The 17988-nt window shown below is 45.1% G+C and overlaps 1 protein-coding gene across 3 annotated transcripts; it reads right to left on the bottom strand.

The window, feature by feature from the left end:
* Positions 1-200: 200 nt before the first annotated feature.
* Positions 201-2261, bottom strand: LOC121976906. Of its 3 annotated transcripts, none has more exons than XM_042529518.1 (4): positions 2165-2240; positions 1287-1403; positions 1011-1074; positions 201-320 (listed from the first exon to the last, which is right to left on the bottom strand). In XM_042529518.1, exons 1-4 carry the CDS (start codon positions 2208-2210, stop codon positions 218-220), a joined length of 330 nt encoding a protein of 109 aa, XP_042385452.1. In that variant the 5' UTR covers positions 2211-2240; the 3' UTR covers positions 201-217. The 3 variants fall into 3 exon arrangements, with proteins under 3 accessions (XP_042385452.1, XP_042385368.1, XP_042385286.1); XM_042529434.1 differs by having other exon boundaries at positions 204-320; positions 2161-2261; XM_042529352.1 differs by lacking the exon at positions 201-320 and having other exon boundaries at positions 890-1074; positions 2161-2261.
* Between the last annotated feature and the right edge of the window lie 15727 nt (positions 2262-17988).

Here is a 17988-nt window from a genome sequence, read left to right as displayed (position 1 = left end):
TAATATTAGTATTTAATTACATGAGAAGCTAGTAAATATCAAAATTAACACTAATTCTGTTTCAAAGTAGATAGTGATATTCACATATAAAACAAAAGAGCAAAAAAAATCTATTTTGAACAGCTACAATCTATTTAGCCAACAAGCTGAATACTGAAGAAGTTGCTACTAAATACTAAATACTGAATACTGAAGAAGTAGCCAACAATCTGTTTACTCAAAATAGTACAGTAGTTACTGAATCCAAACGCTTAGTGTACTGATCAATTACTGAATCCAGACGCTCCTTAGTGTATTGATCTCGACTGTCCTGTATCCACCTACAAAAGTAGCAATAATATGTTTCAAGTCCATACATGAGCATTACTGATGGCTCTCAAAAGAAACAAAACAATCATTGGAGACGAATGAATGAATACTGACATTAACCAATATTATACAAGGTTAAGAAATCAACATACCAATGACCTTATAGGAATTGTCTTGTTCTAGAAACAGCTCAAAGCCACATTCAAAACAGAAATGCCAAAAAGGCATTTGTTTCTCAAGAAGAAGCAAATTTAGTGAAAGGCAACTAGAATTGTTGAACTCTCTAATCCAAGACATAACAACATTTAACTCAAGATAGTTGTAGTACACCCTTCATCCGCAGTTTGATGATGTAGTTTAGCCCTATTTTACCAATTTTTTTCTTAATTTCATAATGTAAAAAATATAGTCAAATCACCTAATCAAAGCATGGTGTGTTATGGATCAAAACTATATATGCATACAACTCTAGAATATAAAACATGGTTGAAGCACAATTATGGCAATTTTCTGAAGCCTTAGATTGGTGGGACTCAAAGGATGTTGATTGTTGATGCTACTCAATAGTTCAGACCTTTCCACCTACACAAAAACTAATCAACTGAAAAATACCCCATCAAATTTCTTTATAGTTTATTGGTCAGCATAGATCAGACTATACAAAAGAAAATGTAAGCAGGCATATGATGATATCTCCATACCCATGCCAATCTCTAGTGATCCCTCCTCCATGTCGACACCCTTCTTTTCGCCCATGCTTGAATCCTGACAAAGTTAAGAAGCAACAGCTCTTATCATAACATTTATTAAATGCAACCATGTGTTTAGTATCATGTCACACACTAATAGACGAAAATAAGTTTTGTTCTGAATTATAAAGAAAAATATAACAACAACACAGAATGAACCTTTTGGCTTATGCAGTCAACTTATTATGATGACAAAAGAACGAAACGTTGAAAACTTTTTAACTCAACTGTCAGTTTCCTTCTCCATGAGTGTGTCATCAGTTTCCTTCTCCAATGGTGCACCATTTGACATCTTCTGAGGGCCCTTATCGCGATCCATATCTGTTTCCATAGCCAAATCAACCTCTACAGATACATCAAAAGATTTCACGTTAGTAATAAAACATGGGCATGAAGAAAAGCATTTTGCAAAACCAATTCCAATATAGAAACTTAAACTTAATCAGAACCAATCATGACAACCAATATTTTTGTAGAAAAGATTTGGATGATAGTCACTTAAGAATCAGGGGTTTTAATGTCTAAAATCCATAAGGAAATATGATGATAACCGAATCTAGGATCTTCAGTATATATAATTAGATATCTATGCAGACAGGTAAGTTGTTCTTGCATCTTTGGATGTGCAGCTATGCAATTCATGGCTCATCATATAAAGCCAATGTTTTTACCTTTGCCCTGTAGTAGTGTTGTCCATTGTCAATAGTTTCTAAACTGAATTTATTGGGCAACATGTATAAAATAACAAAAGAGAGGGGAGAAAATGGAAGCAATTGAACTCTGGTTGCTTCTTTGAAATTTAATGCCTAAAATAAGCAAACAAAATGCAACTCGGTAGTAAGAATAATGATCATCAAAGATAATTTTGAAACACTAGGATAACTATCAGTTGTAGGTGTAGGATCCCGGTACTCACTGTATGCCGCATAGATGTGAGGAATGAATTTAGTACACTTCCATAATATTAGTGGAATACTAGACCAGCGTTATGATTATGCAATGAACTCAGAAATAATCAAATCCTCTGTCAACGGTTCCTATCTATAATGTTACTTCGTTACTTGAGATGCAGTTCAGGGTGTTCCTTCTTAATCAATTTTACCTGCCTCGATGAGGGCATCCCAGAGTTCCTCGGGCAATTATGCTCGACATCGATGGCCTGGAAGATTCGATAGAGCTTGAGCTCCTTGCCGTCCATGTACCTATGGAACTCCTAGTATTCGACCCGCCCATCGCGGTCGGAGTCGCAAACCTTAAGGAGATCCCTAGCGTACTTGTACTCAGCGGGGATGTTGAGACCGGACAGGCCAGTCTCGATCTGGTCATAATTGAGGTAGCCAAGCCCTGCCTTGTTGAAGAAGCCAAAGAGGCTCCGGATCCGGGCCTCCCGCTCCTCCTTGGTCTCGCGCAGCGCGAGCAGGAAGCGCTTCGATTCGCACCAAAACCCTAGGCTTTGCAAAGGAAGAGAAAGGGAAGGGAAGGGGAAAGGAACACAAACTAAAATACTATGTGTGTACTTACCGCGCGAGGCTTAGTAGCCGTCCTTGCTCAGCCGTAGGATTTATATCCAAACTGGGCCCCGAGCGTGTAGATCGAAACAGGTGAAGGAATAAGGTGAGGAAATTTTTCCCGCGGTCTTGACGGAGAGGAGTTCGGAGAAGAGGTTCACGGAGAGGAGTTCGCCGGAGAGAGGTTTGTTGGAGAGGAGTTGGAAGGAGAGGGCGTGAGAGGAGGAGTTGGATGGAGAAGGTCGTGTGAGATGAGGAGTTGGGAGAAGGGTTCGGGATCAAAAACGATCGGAAGATAGGAGTTGGGAGAAGGGTTTGGATTTTCTACTCCTTACTTGGATCCAACGGTTTGTATTAATCAAGATTTAGATGTGAATATAACAATAGACAACACTTTTTAAAAAACGTTGTCGTAGACACTAAAAAAAGGCTAATAGACAATGCTTTTTACGAAGCGTTGTCTTTGACCCATAAAAATCACTAATAGACAACGGTTTTTAGAAAAGCGTTGTCTATTAATAAGAAAATAATGAAATAGACAACGCTTTTCACTAAAAGTGTTGTTAAAAAAAATAGACAACACTTTTTATAAAAAGCGTTGTCGTTTAAGTGTTGTAGAACCGCAATTTTCTTGTAGTGCTATCTGGAGATGCTTGTATGTGGTGGGAGCGAGTTAAGAGTAAGAGAGCCGTCAACCAGATGAGCTGGGTTGACTTCGAGACAGAGTTTTACGATGAAGTCTTCCGTCAACGGATCACCAATAAACAGTATGAGGAGCTTATGGAATTCAGACAAGGTGACCTACCAGTAGGAGAAGCGGTCAAAAGATTTAACAGGCTAGCTCGCTTTTGCCTAGAGTTAGTAAGTACAGTGAAAGAACGAGTCAGACTGATGCTCCAAATGCTGAGACCAGAAATAGCACCTAATGTGAGTAGTGAAACTCACCGACCATAGATTGGTGAAGAGCTGGTCAGCAGGGCATTAGTGAGCACTATCTGAACAGCAACAAGGCACAACAAACGCAACACAAGCCAGTCAAAATACAAGACAAGACAGTGGGGAAACAGAGACCCCAGTCAAGTAATCAGAACTGGAAGGACAAAGATAACAAGAAAGACCCAAGCAGGAAGATGTTCGGGTAGTCCGTGAGTATCCAAAGGTATTTCCAGAAGGGCTACCTGGACTACCTCCCAACAGAGAAGTGGAGTTTGAGATTGAGTTGGTCCCGGGTACCAGACCAATTTCAAAGGCTCCGTACCGAATGTCTCCAGCAGAGCTGAAAGAGTTACAAGAACAACTTCAGGAGCTACTTGACAAAGGCTTCATCTGCCCTAGTCATTCACCATGGGGAGCTCCTGTGTTGTTTGTCAAGAAGAAAGATGGATCTATGCGAATGTGTATAGATTACAGAGCTCTGAAACAAGTGACAATCAAGAACAAGTACCCCCTTCCCAAGATCGACGACTTATTTGATCAGTTAAGAGGGGCAACAGTGTTCTCAAAGATAGACCTGCGCTCTGGGTACCATCAGCTGAAAGTGAAAGAAAGGGATATACCCAGAACGGCTTTCAGGACCAGATACGGATACTACGAGTTTGTGGTCATGCCTTTTGGTGTGACTAATGCACCAGCGGTCTTTATGGACTTGATGAATAGAGTGTTCAGAGAATACCTTGACAAATTTGTCATTGCGTTCATCCACGACATTCTAGTCTATTCAAGGACCCCATAGGAGCATGACACGCACTTGAGAATAGTACTGCAGACTCTACAGCAGAAACAACTTTATGCTAAATTCTCAAAGTGCGAATTCTGGTTAGATCAGGTGGCATTTCTAGGTCACATCATTTCTAAAGAAGGTATTCAAGTGGATCCAGCCAAAATAGAAGCGGTCAACGACTGGAGTAGACCCAAGAATGCTAGGGAGATCAGAAGCTTCCTTGGTTTAGCTGGGTACTACAGGAAATTCGTGGAGGACTTTTCCAGGATAGTCTCTCCACTAACAGCTCTCACCAGAAAGAACAAGATGTTTGAATGGTCAGATAAATGCGAGCAGAATTTCCAAGAGCTCAAGAAGAGATTGACTAGTGCTCCCATTCTGACTGTTCCAGAGAGTGACAAGAGTTTTGACATCTACAGTGATGCTTCCAAGATGGGCTTAGGAGCTGTACTTATGCAAGAAGGAAAAGTTATAGCTTATGCTTCCAGACAACTCAAAGACTACGAGAAGAACTACCCCACTCATGATCTTGAGCTGGCAGCTGTGGTCTTTGCACTGAAACTCTGGCGACATCATTTGTATGGAGTTCAGTGTAGAATCTTCACAGACCATCAGAGTCTTAAGTACTTTTTCACTCAGAAGGACTTAAACATGAGACAGCGCAGGTGGCTAGAGTTGGTCAAAGACTATGACTGTGAAATTCTCTATCACCCAGGCAAAGCTAACAAAGTGGCAGATGCACTAAGTAGAAAATCCAGTGCATCTCTGATGTCTTTGTCATCATTAGCCCTACCACTGTAGAAGGAGTTGTCAGACTTTGGTATGGAAATTATTTATGGGCAACTCTCTGCATTGACTTTAGAGTCGACCCTGCTTGAGGATATACAAAGAAAGCAAAGTGAAGATCCAGATATCCAGAAGATCAAGCAGGGGATACAAGAAGAAGATACAGAGTTTCGAGTATCAGACAGTGGAGTTCTTTATCAGGGGAACCGCCTTTGTGTCCCCAATGATGAGGAATTAAGAAGGAAGATTTTAGAAGAAGCTCATAGCACACCATACTCCATGCATCCTGGTTCTACCAAGATGTATCAAGACGTGAAACAGAGGTTCTGGTGGTCTGGACTCAAAAGAGATGTAGCTAAATATGTCAGTACCTGCCTGACATGCCAGAGAGTCAAAGCAGAACACCAGAGACCAGGAGGGGCTCTTCAACCTCTCCCAATACCAGAGTGGAAGTGGGAAGACATATCCATGGACTTCATAACAGGTCTCCCAAGAACCACAAATGGATATGATGCGATATGGGTAATAGTAGACCGATTGACCAAGTTTGCTCATTTTCTAGCCATCAAAGTGTCCCACTCCATAGAGCAGTTAGCACAACTGTACGTCAAGGAAGTAATCAGACTTCACGGAGTTCCTAAATCTATTGTTTCTGATAGAGATGGGCGCTTCACCTCACACTTTTGGGAGTGTGTTCAGAATGCACTAGACACCAAACTCAAGTTCAGCACAGCTTTCCATCCTCAGACTGATGGACAGACAGAGCGAGTAAATCAGATTCTAGAAGATATGCTCAGAGCTTGTGCACTAGATTTCAAGGGAAGTTGGTGCAAGTATCTATGCTTAGCTGAATTTGCCTACAACAATAGCTATCAGGCCACCATCAAGATGACACCTTATGAGACACTGTATGGCAGAAAGTACAGATCACCTATATGCTGGCAAGAAGCAGGTGAGAGAAAAGAAATGGAAGTAGAGTTGGGCATTCAGACAGAGCTGATAGATGAGACTACTCAGGCGATCCAGAAAATTAGACAGAGAATTGAGACTGCCCAGAACAGACAGAAGAGTTATGCTGACACGCGTCGTAGGCCACTGGAATTCCAAGTAGGAGATTCAGTCTTTCTCAAGGTTGCTCCTATGAAGGGAGTGATGAGATTTGGCAAGAAGGGCAAATTAAGTCCTTGCTATGTAGGACCTTACCTGATCATATAGAGGATTGGGAAAGTAGCTTACAAGCTGGATTTACCACAAGACATGTCAGCAATACATAATGTATTTCATGTCTCTATGCTAAAGAAGTGTCTCCACGACCCAAGCCAAGTGATTCAGCCTCAGTCAGTGCAGATCCAAGAGGATCGTAGTTATGAGAGCAGACCTACACAGATAGTGGACAGAGCAGTCAAGAGACTAAGAAATAAAGAAGTGCCACTACTGAAGGTCATCTGGTAGAACCAGAAGCACGAGGAAGTCACTTGGGAGCGGGAGGACAGTATGAGACAGAGATATCCAGAGCTATTCTAAGTTTGAGGATGAACTTTTTATAAGGTATGGGGGATTGTAACGACCCAATTTTCCCTATTTCGAGTTCTAAATGTCTTCAAAAATATTTAGAAATACTTTTAAAATATTCTAGAGATAATTTTTGGAGGTCGTTTAGTATATTTACAAAAAGAAAGAAGTTTTGACCAAAAACGTGGAAGTTGAGACTCGAACCCAAGACCTCCGGCCGAACCCGACTTAACTGAACGCAGCCAACCAACCGAGCTGCGAGTGTTTTGTTAATAAGTATGAAGTGAGAAATATATATGTTATAGTTGATAAATAAAACCCTAGTTTTAAAAAGACCTAATTTCTTTTCCCCGAGACCAAAACCTTTCCTACCTTTCTCTCGATGTGTGCGACGGCGCTGTGCTTGGGCGAAGACGAAGCCGAGCTAGGGCTCTTCCTCCGGCGGCCGGCGAGGGGTTTTTTTCGAGAATCCTTCTCATCCTCGTGACCTCCTCGACGTGGAGAGCACGTAGACGCGAAGAAGGTGCTGTGATTTTGAGTCTCGCCGAACCCTAGCAGCCCTTTCCTTCGGCTGTAAGTTCAAGAAAGCATAGTAAATACTACTCACCTATGGTAGGAGTTGCTCCGAACTTTTGGATTTCGTTTCCTTGCTTCCGGATCTTGCTGTGCCTATGCTAGGGTTTGCGTTTGCTGTGCTAAATTGCTTTGTTAAGGTGTGCTGTACCAAATTTGCCATGTTAGGGCATTAGGTTTTCGGATTTTTATGCTAGGGCTTCCCTTTTGAATAAGCTAGGGTTGCTGTGTTGAAATTTCTACGTTAGTTTTCCTTTAGAGGTTGCTGTGCAGAATTTACCACGCTATGTTGCTGTGCCGAAAGTTTCTTGCTTGGGTTGCTGTTGAACAGGATTATAAGCTAGGGTTTTCCCTTTCATTCCTTACCTTCCGTAGCATACATATTAAGCATGCTAATTTATGGTTTGAGTTTAAATGTATAGAAGGAGTTCATTTTAATTCTTAGCAAGTAAGCACAGTAAGAAATGTTTAGATTACCTGTTATGTTGTTTCCTGCTGTGAGATACAAATCAGTGGCGTAGCTAATCTATAGCATTTGCTAGGTATGCTAGTTATTGTTGAGTTTAGTTCTTTTCTAGAAGGTTTGCATGATCTAGATTGCAAATCAAAGTGTGTAAACAGGTTCTATTTATGCTTGCTGATTTTTGAGAATTTCGGCTGTTCACTTTGTAGTATTAGTGTTTCATTTCGCTGCCATGTATAAGAATGGGATTAGTATCTTCCTTGCAACTCAAAAAGGCAAGAATAGCCTTTATTTAAAGTATGCAGTATAGAATAGCATGAGCAGTATTAGTTCTTAATTCTGTTTTATTTGCAGATTTTTAGTATCCATATGTGCAGATTTTTATTAGCCATATGTGTAGATTCATATATGCAGATTTTTTTATTAGTCATATATGCAGATTTTCTAGTGATCATTTGCTATTATTGAGCACATGCAGCTTTTAATTGCCATGAGTTGAGCATGATCAGTTTTCCTTACTACTAGATACACATGAGCAGTTTCTTTAGTTTTCGTTTTCTATTTTAACAAGCATGAGCAGCCAGGTATTTAGTGGAATGATTATGTGCCCTATTAAACCTTTTTAGAGGATTATGAGAAGTTATGAGTAGAGAAAAGACCAAGGTCTAATTAGAAAAGATAACAAGTAATTTAAAGTAAGAGGCTAGTACCCGACTTCCGAGATTGTCGTTAAACAAATCCAGGTGACCAATTCCGAGGTCTTGGCCTTGGTAAGACCGAGGTCTTTACCCTCATAGGACTGGAGGCTCGCTACCTCAGTCTCTATTAGAGAGCGCGCATAAGATGGTACTAAGCCTGGGCCTAAAGAAAAAGAAGAAGAAAGAAAAAGAAAAAGAAGAAGAAAGAAAAAGAAAAAGAAGAAGAAAGAAAAGTAAAAGTAAAAGAAATTAAAAGATTAATTTCAAGTATAAAGCTATAAGTAAATGAAACAAGTACCACCTATGTTTAGAATCAACAGAAGTTTAGTTCCTTTAATTCTAAGCATACAGCATGAGTTTCATTACTTTTCTTATCAGTTTAGTGAGCATGTTTAGTTTTATTTCCAGTATTCAGCTTTATTCTGGTATATCATGAGTATGCAGTTTATTTGAGTACTTTGCTATTAGATGAGTACATGTAACTTTTCTTTTAGCATTTCAGTTTCAGTATCGTTTTAATTTTTATGCACTTTGAGTTTTTATGAGATAGTTTAGTACTTAGTAAGCGTTTCGCTTATAGATTTATTTTTCCTCCTACTGCAGATAAAGGAAAAGCTAAAGTATGAAAGGAAGGCGACAAGGTGGTGGTGATGAAGGTGTGTGATGGCTAGACTATGGGGAGATCAAGAGTTTGTTAAGGAATTATCAAGACCTTCCTATTTAGAATTCTTTTAGTTTAAATACTATTATGAAGTTGAGATTGTAATTTAGTTTATTCCGTACTTGTAGCTTGATATGCCCTATTGTTGGAGTTAGATATTTGTTTACTATTGCTAGAATAGTTTTCTTTTACTTACTGTGTTATTATTACTGCGTGGGTGTGGAAAAATATGTTCCAGCCGCCTGTGGTTGTGTATATAGTGTTTGTATTGTTGATTTGGTCATCGGTACAGGGGAGATTCTGTCGAAATTTTTCCGTAGGAATTTCTCTAGGGCCGTGATAAATCTAAGTATCGCTAATAATAGCATAAGTGACACTAGTGAGTAGAGTAGTAGTTAGGTAACGGTCACCCTTAGATAGTAGTAGTAAGAAGGGTGGTTGTTACATAAACAACGACCCGCCGTCCCTGGCATGGAGTAGTCAAACCTATGCTCAATGGACACGTAGAAGCCGAGCCGAGCGGCTCCTCCACTCGGCCTAGCAATAGACTTGAGACCAACCAAGCATGTGGATAGTGAACTACCTACCGAACGGCTATCTCACTCGGCCAAGCAAAAGAGCAGGTGGACAGTGGGCTTCTGGCCGAGCAGCCATCTCTCTTGGCCCAACAACAGACGACACTCGGACAGGGGACTTTCAGCCAAGCGGCTATTCCTCCCGGTGTGACAGCAGACGCAGGGATATCAGAGTCCTGGTCTACCGGCCATTCTGCTCAACCAAACAGTAGATACAGCAGGATGTCCTTTGACATCCTTTTAGGAGCTAGTGCCATTGACAGGCGGCATGGTCAAACGGAGGATTGTACGGCGGAAACTTCCACTGTCATTTCAAAGATATGCTCGGCCTGTTAAGCTATTGTGCGAGGGATATTTTATTGACATGTCTCTTCAGGGAAAGCTTGGGATTACGTGCACACTTTAAGAAGCATGAACACACGCTACAGGAGCCCTATATAAAGGGGGGTCTAGGCATCGACAGAGGTAGACTTTTCTTGTGATTTCTACTGTTGCGCTACAGTTCTTTGCTTTTTGTCTCGCCGGAGACTGACTTGAGCATTGGAAGGCCATCGCTGGGGACCCCTTCCCTGGCTCGGCACTGAAGCTGCTTGTGTTGCAGGCGGGAGCGAAGTCCATTGAAGGTCAATAGGAGTGCCACATCCCCATCATCCGTCTCCCCGACTTTCGGACAGGATCATATTTGACGCAATCTATGGGAATGTTACCTAAATCTGAGCTGAGGAAATGGATGACGCTGGATGGCTAACTACCGTGATGCTCACTCAAGAGGAGTTAGAGATGCTTATGCAAGCATGAGTAGCAAAAATGATGGAGCAGCAATAACAACAAGCGATAGCCGATCGGCCAGCATTGCAACCTGTGATATCGACGGCCGATAGGTGAGCGGGGTAAGAAGACTGAGCGGAGCAACTCTCCATATGGGGGCAGAACCGAAGGCCGACCAGCACCCAAGGGGAAGCGCCGCCCGTACCGATCCCTTTCCATCGGGCTTTGTTCCAAACCCCCTCGGAGATAGCCTAAGCTCATCAGGAGCTGGGATCCTCTTCTGACGAGGTGCCCGTTCGGGATGTGCGGAAAGGAAAAGCACCCCAGAGCGCTGTGTCCCCCGAACGGATCAATAGCCAGTTCTCAAAGGAGATCTTACAGAACCCTCTACCTCGACACTATACCCCGTTGGCGATCGGGACATACAATGGGACGACCGACCCAGATGTTCATCTGGATCGGTTTGACAATGAGGCTACGCTGCACCAGTACACGGACGGAGTGAAGTGCAGGGTCTTTCTCACGACTCTCTCCGGATCGGTGCAACGCTGGTTCATAAGGTTGTCGGATGGTTCGATACGAAGTTTCAAAGACTTCTGAGCAGCCTTCCAGCACCACTTCGCCAGCAGCTGACGTTACTAGAAGACAAGCGTCAACCTCTTCACCCTGAAACAAGGGTCCAAGAAAGCGCTCCGAGTATACATCCAGCACTTCAACCAAGTGGCCATGGATATCCCCTCAGTCTCATCCGAAACCATGATGAATGCCTTCACCCAGGGGCTCACCGAAGGGGACTTCTTTCGGTCGTTCATCCGTAAGCCACCCTGAGAGTTCGACCACATGTTGAAAAAGGCCAATGAATACATCAATATGGAAGAAGCTCAGGCAGTCAGAAGGAAGGAGGTGCCGACCGAACATTCGGTGTCGACCGAGCAACTATCGACTAGCAGCCATCTGCCGCTTAAAGGGTCGAGGGCTGAAGGAGCATGGCTGCATCAGGAGACCAGGGCACACACCGTACAACACGTGGCGTCTGGTCGGCCTAAGGTGCCCAAGGGAAAGGTATGGATGCCTATGTTTTGTTTGTTCCACTAGTCGACAACGTATAACACACGGGACTACCGAGGACTGATGCCAATCGTCAGCCGACCGACTCCCAGGGGATATCGCCGTCGCTCCCCATCTCCTGACCGATGGGATCATCACCGTTCGACCGAGCGACAAGAAGATAGAAGGGAGCCCGAGCGCCATCACCATCAGCGGAGGGAGGAAACCAATTCCTCCAGGATCTCGGCCGAGTGAAATAGGTCGTCTGCTCGGGAAGAGGAAAACAGGAACAACATTTCCCAAGGAGAGATAGGCATGATCGCCGAAAGGCCGACCGACGGAGACTCCAACCGGGCCAGGAAATCATACGCCTGGCGGTTGGAGATCCATGCCGTCGGATGCAGCAAGGAGAAGGCCGAAGAGCCTTAGATCAGCTTCGGCTCCAGCGATCTAGAAGGGATCGAAATCCCTCACAATGATGCTTTGATCATCCGAGCGGTGATCGCCAACTACACCATTCACCGAACCTTCGTTGATACGGGGAGTTCAATGAACATCATTTTTAAGAAGGCATTCGATCAGCTACAGATCGATCGCAGCAAGCTGCTGCCCATGGCGACCTCGCTTTACGGGTTCACAAGCAATGAGGTCTTGCCAATCGGCCAAGCAAGATTGACCATCTCGCTGGGAGAAGAGCCGTTGAGGAGGACCCGGACCACCATCTTCATAGTTGTGGATGCGTCATTGGCCTACAACGTCATCTTGGGTCGACCGACCCTCAACAATTCTGAGTGGCAGTATCCACTTACTGCCAGAAAATAAAATTCTAAGTGGACGACCAAGTAGGCGAGGTCAAGGGTGACCAACTGGCTTCTCGGCGCTGTTACGTGGTCAAGACTGAGGCCCAGGCCACTCGGAAGGCTCCATGTCTAGAGGTAAATGTTATCACCAAAAAGCCTCCCACTTTGGTATATGAAGAAAAGGAGGAGGTTCAGATCCACCTAAGCTGTTCGGAAGCTACGACCTTCGTTGCCACTAACCGAGAAGAAGAGAAGAAGGCAGAGATGATCGCCTGCCTCAAACAGAATCATGATGTGTTTGCTTGTTTGACACATGAGCTACCCGACATCTCCCCAAGCGTGGTCTAGCACGAGCTTCATGTCCAACCGGACACTCGACCGGTCAAACAAAGAAAAAGGGATTTCAGCACGGAGAATAATGTAATCATCCGAGCGAAGATAGAAATGCTATTGGAGGTCGGTCACATCAGGGATGTCCAATTCCCAAGCTAGCTAGCCAATGTGGTGCTAGTCTTCAAGCCGGCCAACAAGTGGTGGGTTTACATTGACTTCCATGACTTAAACAAGGTGTGCCCGAAGGACTTCTATCCTTTGCCCAAGATAGATCAACTAGTGGACTTGATGACGGGTTGCGAGCTGATCTGTATGCTTGACGCATATCAAGGATACCATCAAGTGTCGCTCACCCGAGGGGACCAAGAGAAGGTCAGCTTCATCACGACCGACGAGATGCACTGCTACAACATCATGTCGTTCGGATTGAAGAACGCTGGAACCACATATTAGAGGCTGATGAATAAAGTGTTCCGATTGTAGATCGGCCGTAATATGGAGGTATTCGTCAATGACATACTCATCAAGTCCCTCCGAGCTGCTGACCTATGTGCAGATATCAACGAACCCTGCCAGACGTTAATGGCATACGGAATAAAGCTAAGCCCGAGCAAGTGTCTATTCAACGCAAAGAGCAGTCGCTTCCTAGGTTACATTGTTACCGAGCGGGGCATCGAAGCCAACCCTAGCAAGGTCCACTCTCTACAGAACATGCCTCTGCCTCAGAATTTGAAGGAAGCTCAGAAGCTGATCGGTCAGATCACGACATTGTCCCGGTTCATATCTAAGTCATCCGATCGAAGCTTGCTATTTTTCAAGATACTGCGTCGAGCCACGAAATTCCAATGGGACGCCGAGTGCGATCGAGTGTTGGAGGATGTATCTGAGCTCACTACCTGTGTTAGCTAAGTCAGTCATGGGTGAGCCGCTCTGGATGTATTTGTCATCTAATGAATATGCTGTTGGATCGACTTTAGTGAGGCAGAGCGGCCAAGATCAACAACCTGTATATTTTCTGAGTCATATATTAAAGGACGCTGAATCTCGCTACACCGGTCTCGAAAAATTGGCCTATGCATTGGTACTCGCCGCGCGGAGGCTTCGCCCATACTTCCTAGTGCACTCAATAATGGTGATGACTAACAGCGCTCTGGGAAAAGTCCTCCTCAATCCCGAAGCATCCGGATAGCTAATCAAGTGGACAACCGAACTTAGCGAGTTCGACATCCAATATCAACCCCAAGCGGTGATCAAGGCTCAAGCCCTGGTGAATTTTGTTATAGAAGTACAGAGTAACGAACCGCAGGTGACGTGGAAGATATATGTGGATGGCACGCCCACTCGACAGGGCAGTGGGATTGGCTTAATCCTCATCTCACCTCGGGAGGACCGGATGTAGTTGTCCGTCTGGTTAGACTACCAAGCTACTAACAATGAAGTAGAGTATGAGGCATTGATAGCCGGTCTACAAGAAGCTCGGCACGTGGGAGCGGATAAAGTCCTAATCCATTCAGATTCCCAGCTCGCCGCCCAACAACTATTCGGGACCTTTGAAATAAGTAGCACGCAGTTAAAGCTCTATACAGAGGCTTTTGAAAAGCTGAAGGCCAACTTCCAAGAAGTGGTTATATAGAAGATCCCTCGATCGGAGAACCAAGCGGTGGATGAGCTAGCAAAGATGGTTAGTTCATTAACGCTGATCGTCATACGTCAGCCGATCGAGCAAGTTTCACTGGTGGCCCATATCGACTGTATGGAGGGAATCACCTTCCCAAATGACTGGAGGGTAGCCCTAACAGAGTTCTTGCATTTGGGAACGACATCTGCTGATCTGGAGGATGCTCGCCTGATAAAGAAGAGGGTCGGTCGGTTCACGCTGATCGACGACCAACTCTATAAGAAAGCCTTCTCCCGACCCCTACTCAAATGCGTCGGACCAGAAGATGTCGATTACATCCTGAATGAGGTACACCAAGGCTCCTGCGGAGGTCATCCGAGTGGCCATGCATTGGCTTGAAAAATACTTCTGGCTGGATATTTCTGGCTGACCCTCTAGGAGGATGCCGCTCGGACGGTGGCGACTTGCCTATCTTGTCAAAAGTACCATAACATGCCGCACCGACAGACCGAGGAGATGAAAGCATCCACAGTATCATGCCCGTTCGACCCATGAGACATGGACATCATGGGGCCTTTCCCTATGGCAACCGGTCAATGAATGTTTCTACTGGTGGCAGTGGACTACTTCTCGAAATGGGTAGAGGTTGAGCCGCTTGCAAGAATCACAGAGTAGATGGTTACCAAATTTATTTGGCAAAACATTGTCTGCTAGTTCGGGATCCCGTGCCGACTCATGTCCAACAATGGGAGGCAGTTCGTCGGTCGGGAGCTCAAAGAATGGTGTGAAGGCTATAACATCCAATAATCCTTCATCTCGGTGACCTACCCCCAAGGCAACGGGCAAGTGGAAGTCACGAATAGGGAGATCCTTAGAGTCTTGCATGCTCGGCTTGACCACATTGGAGGTAGCTGGGTTGACGAGCTCCCTAGCGTGCTATGGGCTCTCCACACGACTCTAAAAGAGGCAACCGGTGTAACCCCATTTCAGTTGGTATACGGAGGAGAAGTGGTTGCCCCCGTGGAGGTCAGGGTAGAATCTGGTTGGGTGCAGCACTACGACGAAGGGAACGCCAAACGGAGGTTGATGGAGCTTGACTTGGTGAATGAGATAAGGGCAAAAGACGCCATCCAAATAACGGCTTACCGGCAACGCATGAGACAGAATTACAATCGGCGAGTGATCTCGAGGTCCTTCCAAGTCAATGACCTCATATGGAAGAAAGTGAAGCCGGTCGACGACATTGCCAAGCTCAAGGCCCCATGGGCGGGACCGTTCAAGATCGTGCGGAAGCTTCGTTCGGGCACCTACTATTTGGAGGACGGAGAAGGGATGCAGCTCGAGAGACCCTGGAGTGCAAACCAACTTCAACCCTACAGGGCCAGATGAGAGGTGCGCAAGTGAATCTTGTATTTCATAGTTGTTGTATGCTTGCCGAATGCAGGGCGAAGTTTGAATAAAAAAGGAAAAGCCTCTTCCCAAGTGCATCTCCATCAGCGATCGAGCGGCGACCTTAAAACCTCGTCTCCACCAACGGCCCAGCGGCGACCTTAAACCCTCGTCTCCACAATCAAGCGACGACCTTAAACCCTCATCTCCACAAATGGTCGAGCGACGACCTTAAAACCTCGTCTCCACCAGTGGTCGAGCGGCAACCTTAAACCCTCATCTCCACCAATGGTCGAGCGGCGACCTTAAACCCTCGTCTCCACCAACGGTCGAGTGACAACCTTAAACGTGAGTCTCCAACAAATCATCGAGCAGCGACGTTAAACGTGGGTCTACTCCAAATCGTCGAACGACGACGTTAAACTCGAGTCTTCACCAAATCGACGAGCAGTCATGTTAAATGTGGAACTGCTTTAAATCGTCGAGTGACGACGTTAAACTCGGAGTTTCATCAAACAGTTAAGCGACAACGAGAAACTCGAGTCTACTCGGAAGGTCGAACGACCGACTATGAATAAGGGTTGCCCGAAATCCCCCAAATTTGCAGATAAACGCCCCGTTCGGGAGAATGTACCAAAATACTGTTGATACAGTCTGACCTGGATGTTGTTTTGATGTTGACACTGATTTAAGTTTGAATCAGATATTAAATTAACTCAGACTAATTGCTAATCAAGGTTGACTTGGTTAACCTGATTGACCTGATTGGGAAAAGTCCAAGCGAGGAGCTTGGCACGGGAAAGTCCTGGTGAGTGAAGCCAGGCAGTGGGAAAGTCCTAACTGGGATGTTAGGCAGTTGGAAAGTCCTGGTGAGTGAAGCCAGGCAATTGAAAAGTCCTGGTGAGTGAAACCAGGCAATTGGGAAGCCCAAGTGTGGAAGCTTGGCATGTATGTCGGAGAGGGTTCGGTAGCACGCTCTCTGGACCGTCAGGGGTGAGGGCAGCAAGCTTTGAAGCTTGACTCGAGACTCACAGTTTTGGATCGCCGATCCAAAGATGTGCGGTGATCGATGCAGGGACCGATCCGGTTACTGATCGGTCGGGGACGATCGAGGCAACACTCGCACATGCGAGTGTATCGATCGGTCCGGGACCGATCGAGACAACACTCGAGCACATCGAGTGTATCTTGTCGATCGTCCGGGACCGACGATAACACTCGAGCACATCGAGTGGATACCGATCGGTCCGGGACCGATCGGTGATCCCGATCGGTCCCAGGCCGATCGAGCTCGCTACCGATTTCGGCGTGAAGGGTGGATCGGTCTTGGGACCGATCAGACAAGCACCTGATCGGTCCCCACGGACCGATCAATGAGAGCGTGGATCGGTCTGCTGACCGATCCACAGTATGGCTTGTTTTGCATGCACTTTCTCTTATTGTTTCTGATTCGCAATTGCTTTTACCTATTTTGTTTCTAACCATCTGCTGCAAGTTTTCTCGAAGTTTCAGGTTACAGATTACGATGTTGGGTGAATTCAAATTAAGGATCATTAGTAGAAGGCAACAAAAAGCTTTTGCTGTGTCTCGCTGCGGACAAACCAGTTTTGGTAGCAACGTTTCGTTTGCGATCTGCTGGCAGCCGTTTGGTCGAAATCAGCTTGACTTGTGCTGATAGGTTCAAGCTCAGAGGTTCCAGTGGAAACGAGGATGCCATTGGTGGGAGCTGAGACAATCAGACAAGGAAGAAGTGTGATTGGCGACGTCGTGGACGGTTGCAGGGATTTGCAGGGATTTGCTGCAGGTTTGGCAGAGATCCGTTACAGAGCAGAGAGGCATATGAAGGTGGAGAGGAGAGGCTCTCGTGACAATGCTTAGTGTGCTCTTGCTGTGAAAAACTGTGGAGAAAAACTCTGAAGATTGAAGCAGTGTGCTTGTTCTTCGCTGATTGTTCTTCGCTGATTGTGGCTCTGAGCTTCCCTTGATCATTTTCACTTGAGCCACTACTGTAAGTCTTGTGCTTAAATTTCTTACTGCTGTTAAAGACTTTGTGGAGAGGTTACTCCACCGAGAAGGAGAATCCTTTAGCCGGATAGCTTCCGGGGTGTGATCTACCGAAAGATCAAGAGGATTCGTCCACCTTACGGACACGCCGAGGAGTAGGGGCAAGTTATCCCCGAACCTCGTAAATCTCTGAGTTAGTGTGCTGTGTTTTCTTGTTTTAGTTTTCTAATTCCGCTGTGCTAACAAGTTCTTGAAGAAATTGTTGTTTAGTTTTTTTTAAAGAGGCTATTCACCCCCCTCTAGCCATCTAAGATCCCAACAAGTGGTATCAGAGCCTGGTGCTCTTCATTTCGGATTAACAACCCAAAGAGCAAAACAATGGCCATGAAGGAGGGATTTAGCACCAACCGTCCACCTTACTTCGAAGGAGCAGATTTTCAATATTGGAAGGGCCGCATGGAGTACTACCTCAAAA

The sequence above is a fragment of the Zingiber officinale genome, chromosome 1B (genome assembly GCF_018446385.1).
Source record: "Zingiber officinale cultivar Zhangliang chromosome 1B, Zo_v1.1, whole genome shotgun sequence".
Classification (NCBI taxonomy): domain Eukaryota; kingdom Viridiplantae; phylum Streptophyta; class Magnoliopsida; order Zingiberales; family Zingiberaceae; genus Zingiber; species Zingiber officinale.
The sequence above is the reverse complement of the archived record's forward strand: the minus strand, read 5'-3'. Positions and strand labels throughout refer to the sequence as shown.

What these genes read in the sequence shown, in the direction of transcription:
- LOC121976906 (XM_042529352.1), bottom strand. Translation starts at nt 2,256, where the DNA reads ATGGACGGCAAGGAGCTCAAGCTCTATCGAATCTTCCAGGCCATCGAT. An exon ending in GGATGCCCTCATCGAGGCAG is followed by an intron (nt 1,404 to 2,160) that starts GTAAAATTGATT and finishes ATGTATCTGTAG; the next exon opens with AGGTTGATTTGGCTATGGAA. An exon ending in CATGGAGAAGGAAACTGACA is followed by an intron (nt 1,075 to 1,286) that starts GTTGAGTTAAAA and finishes TAACTTTGTCAG; the next exon opens with GATTCAAGCATGGGCGAAAA.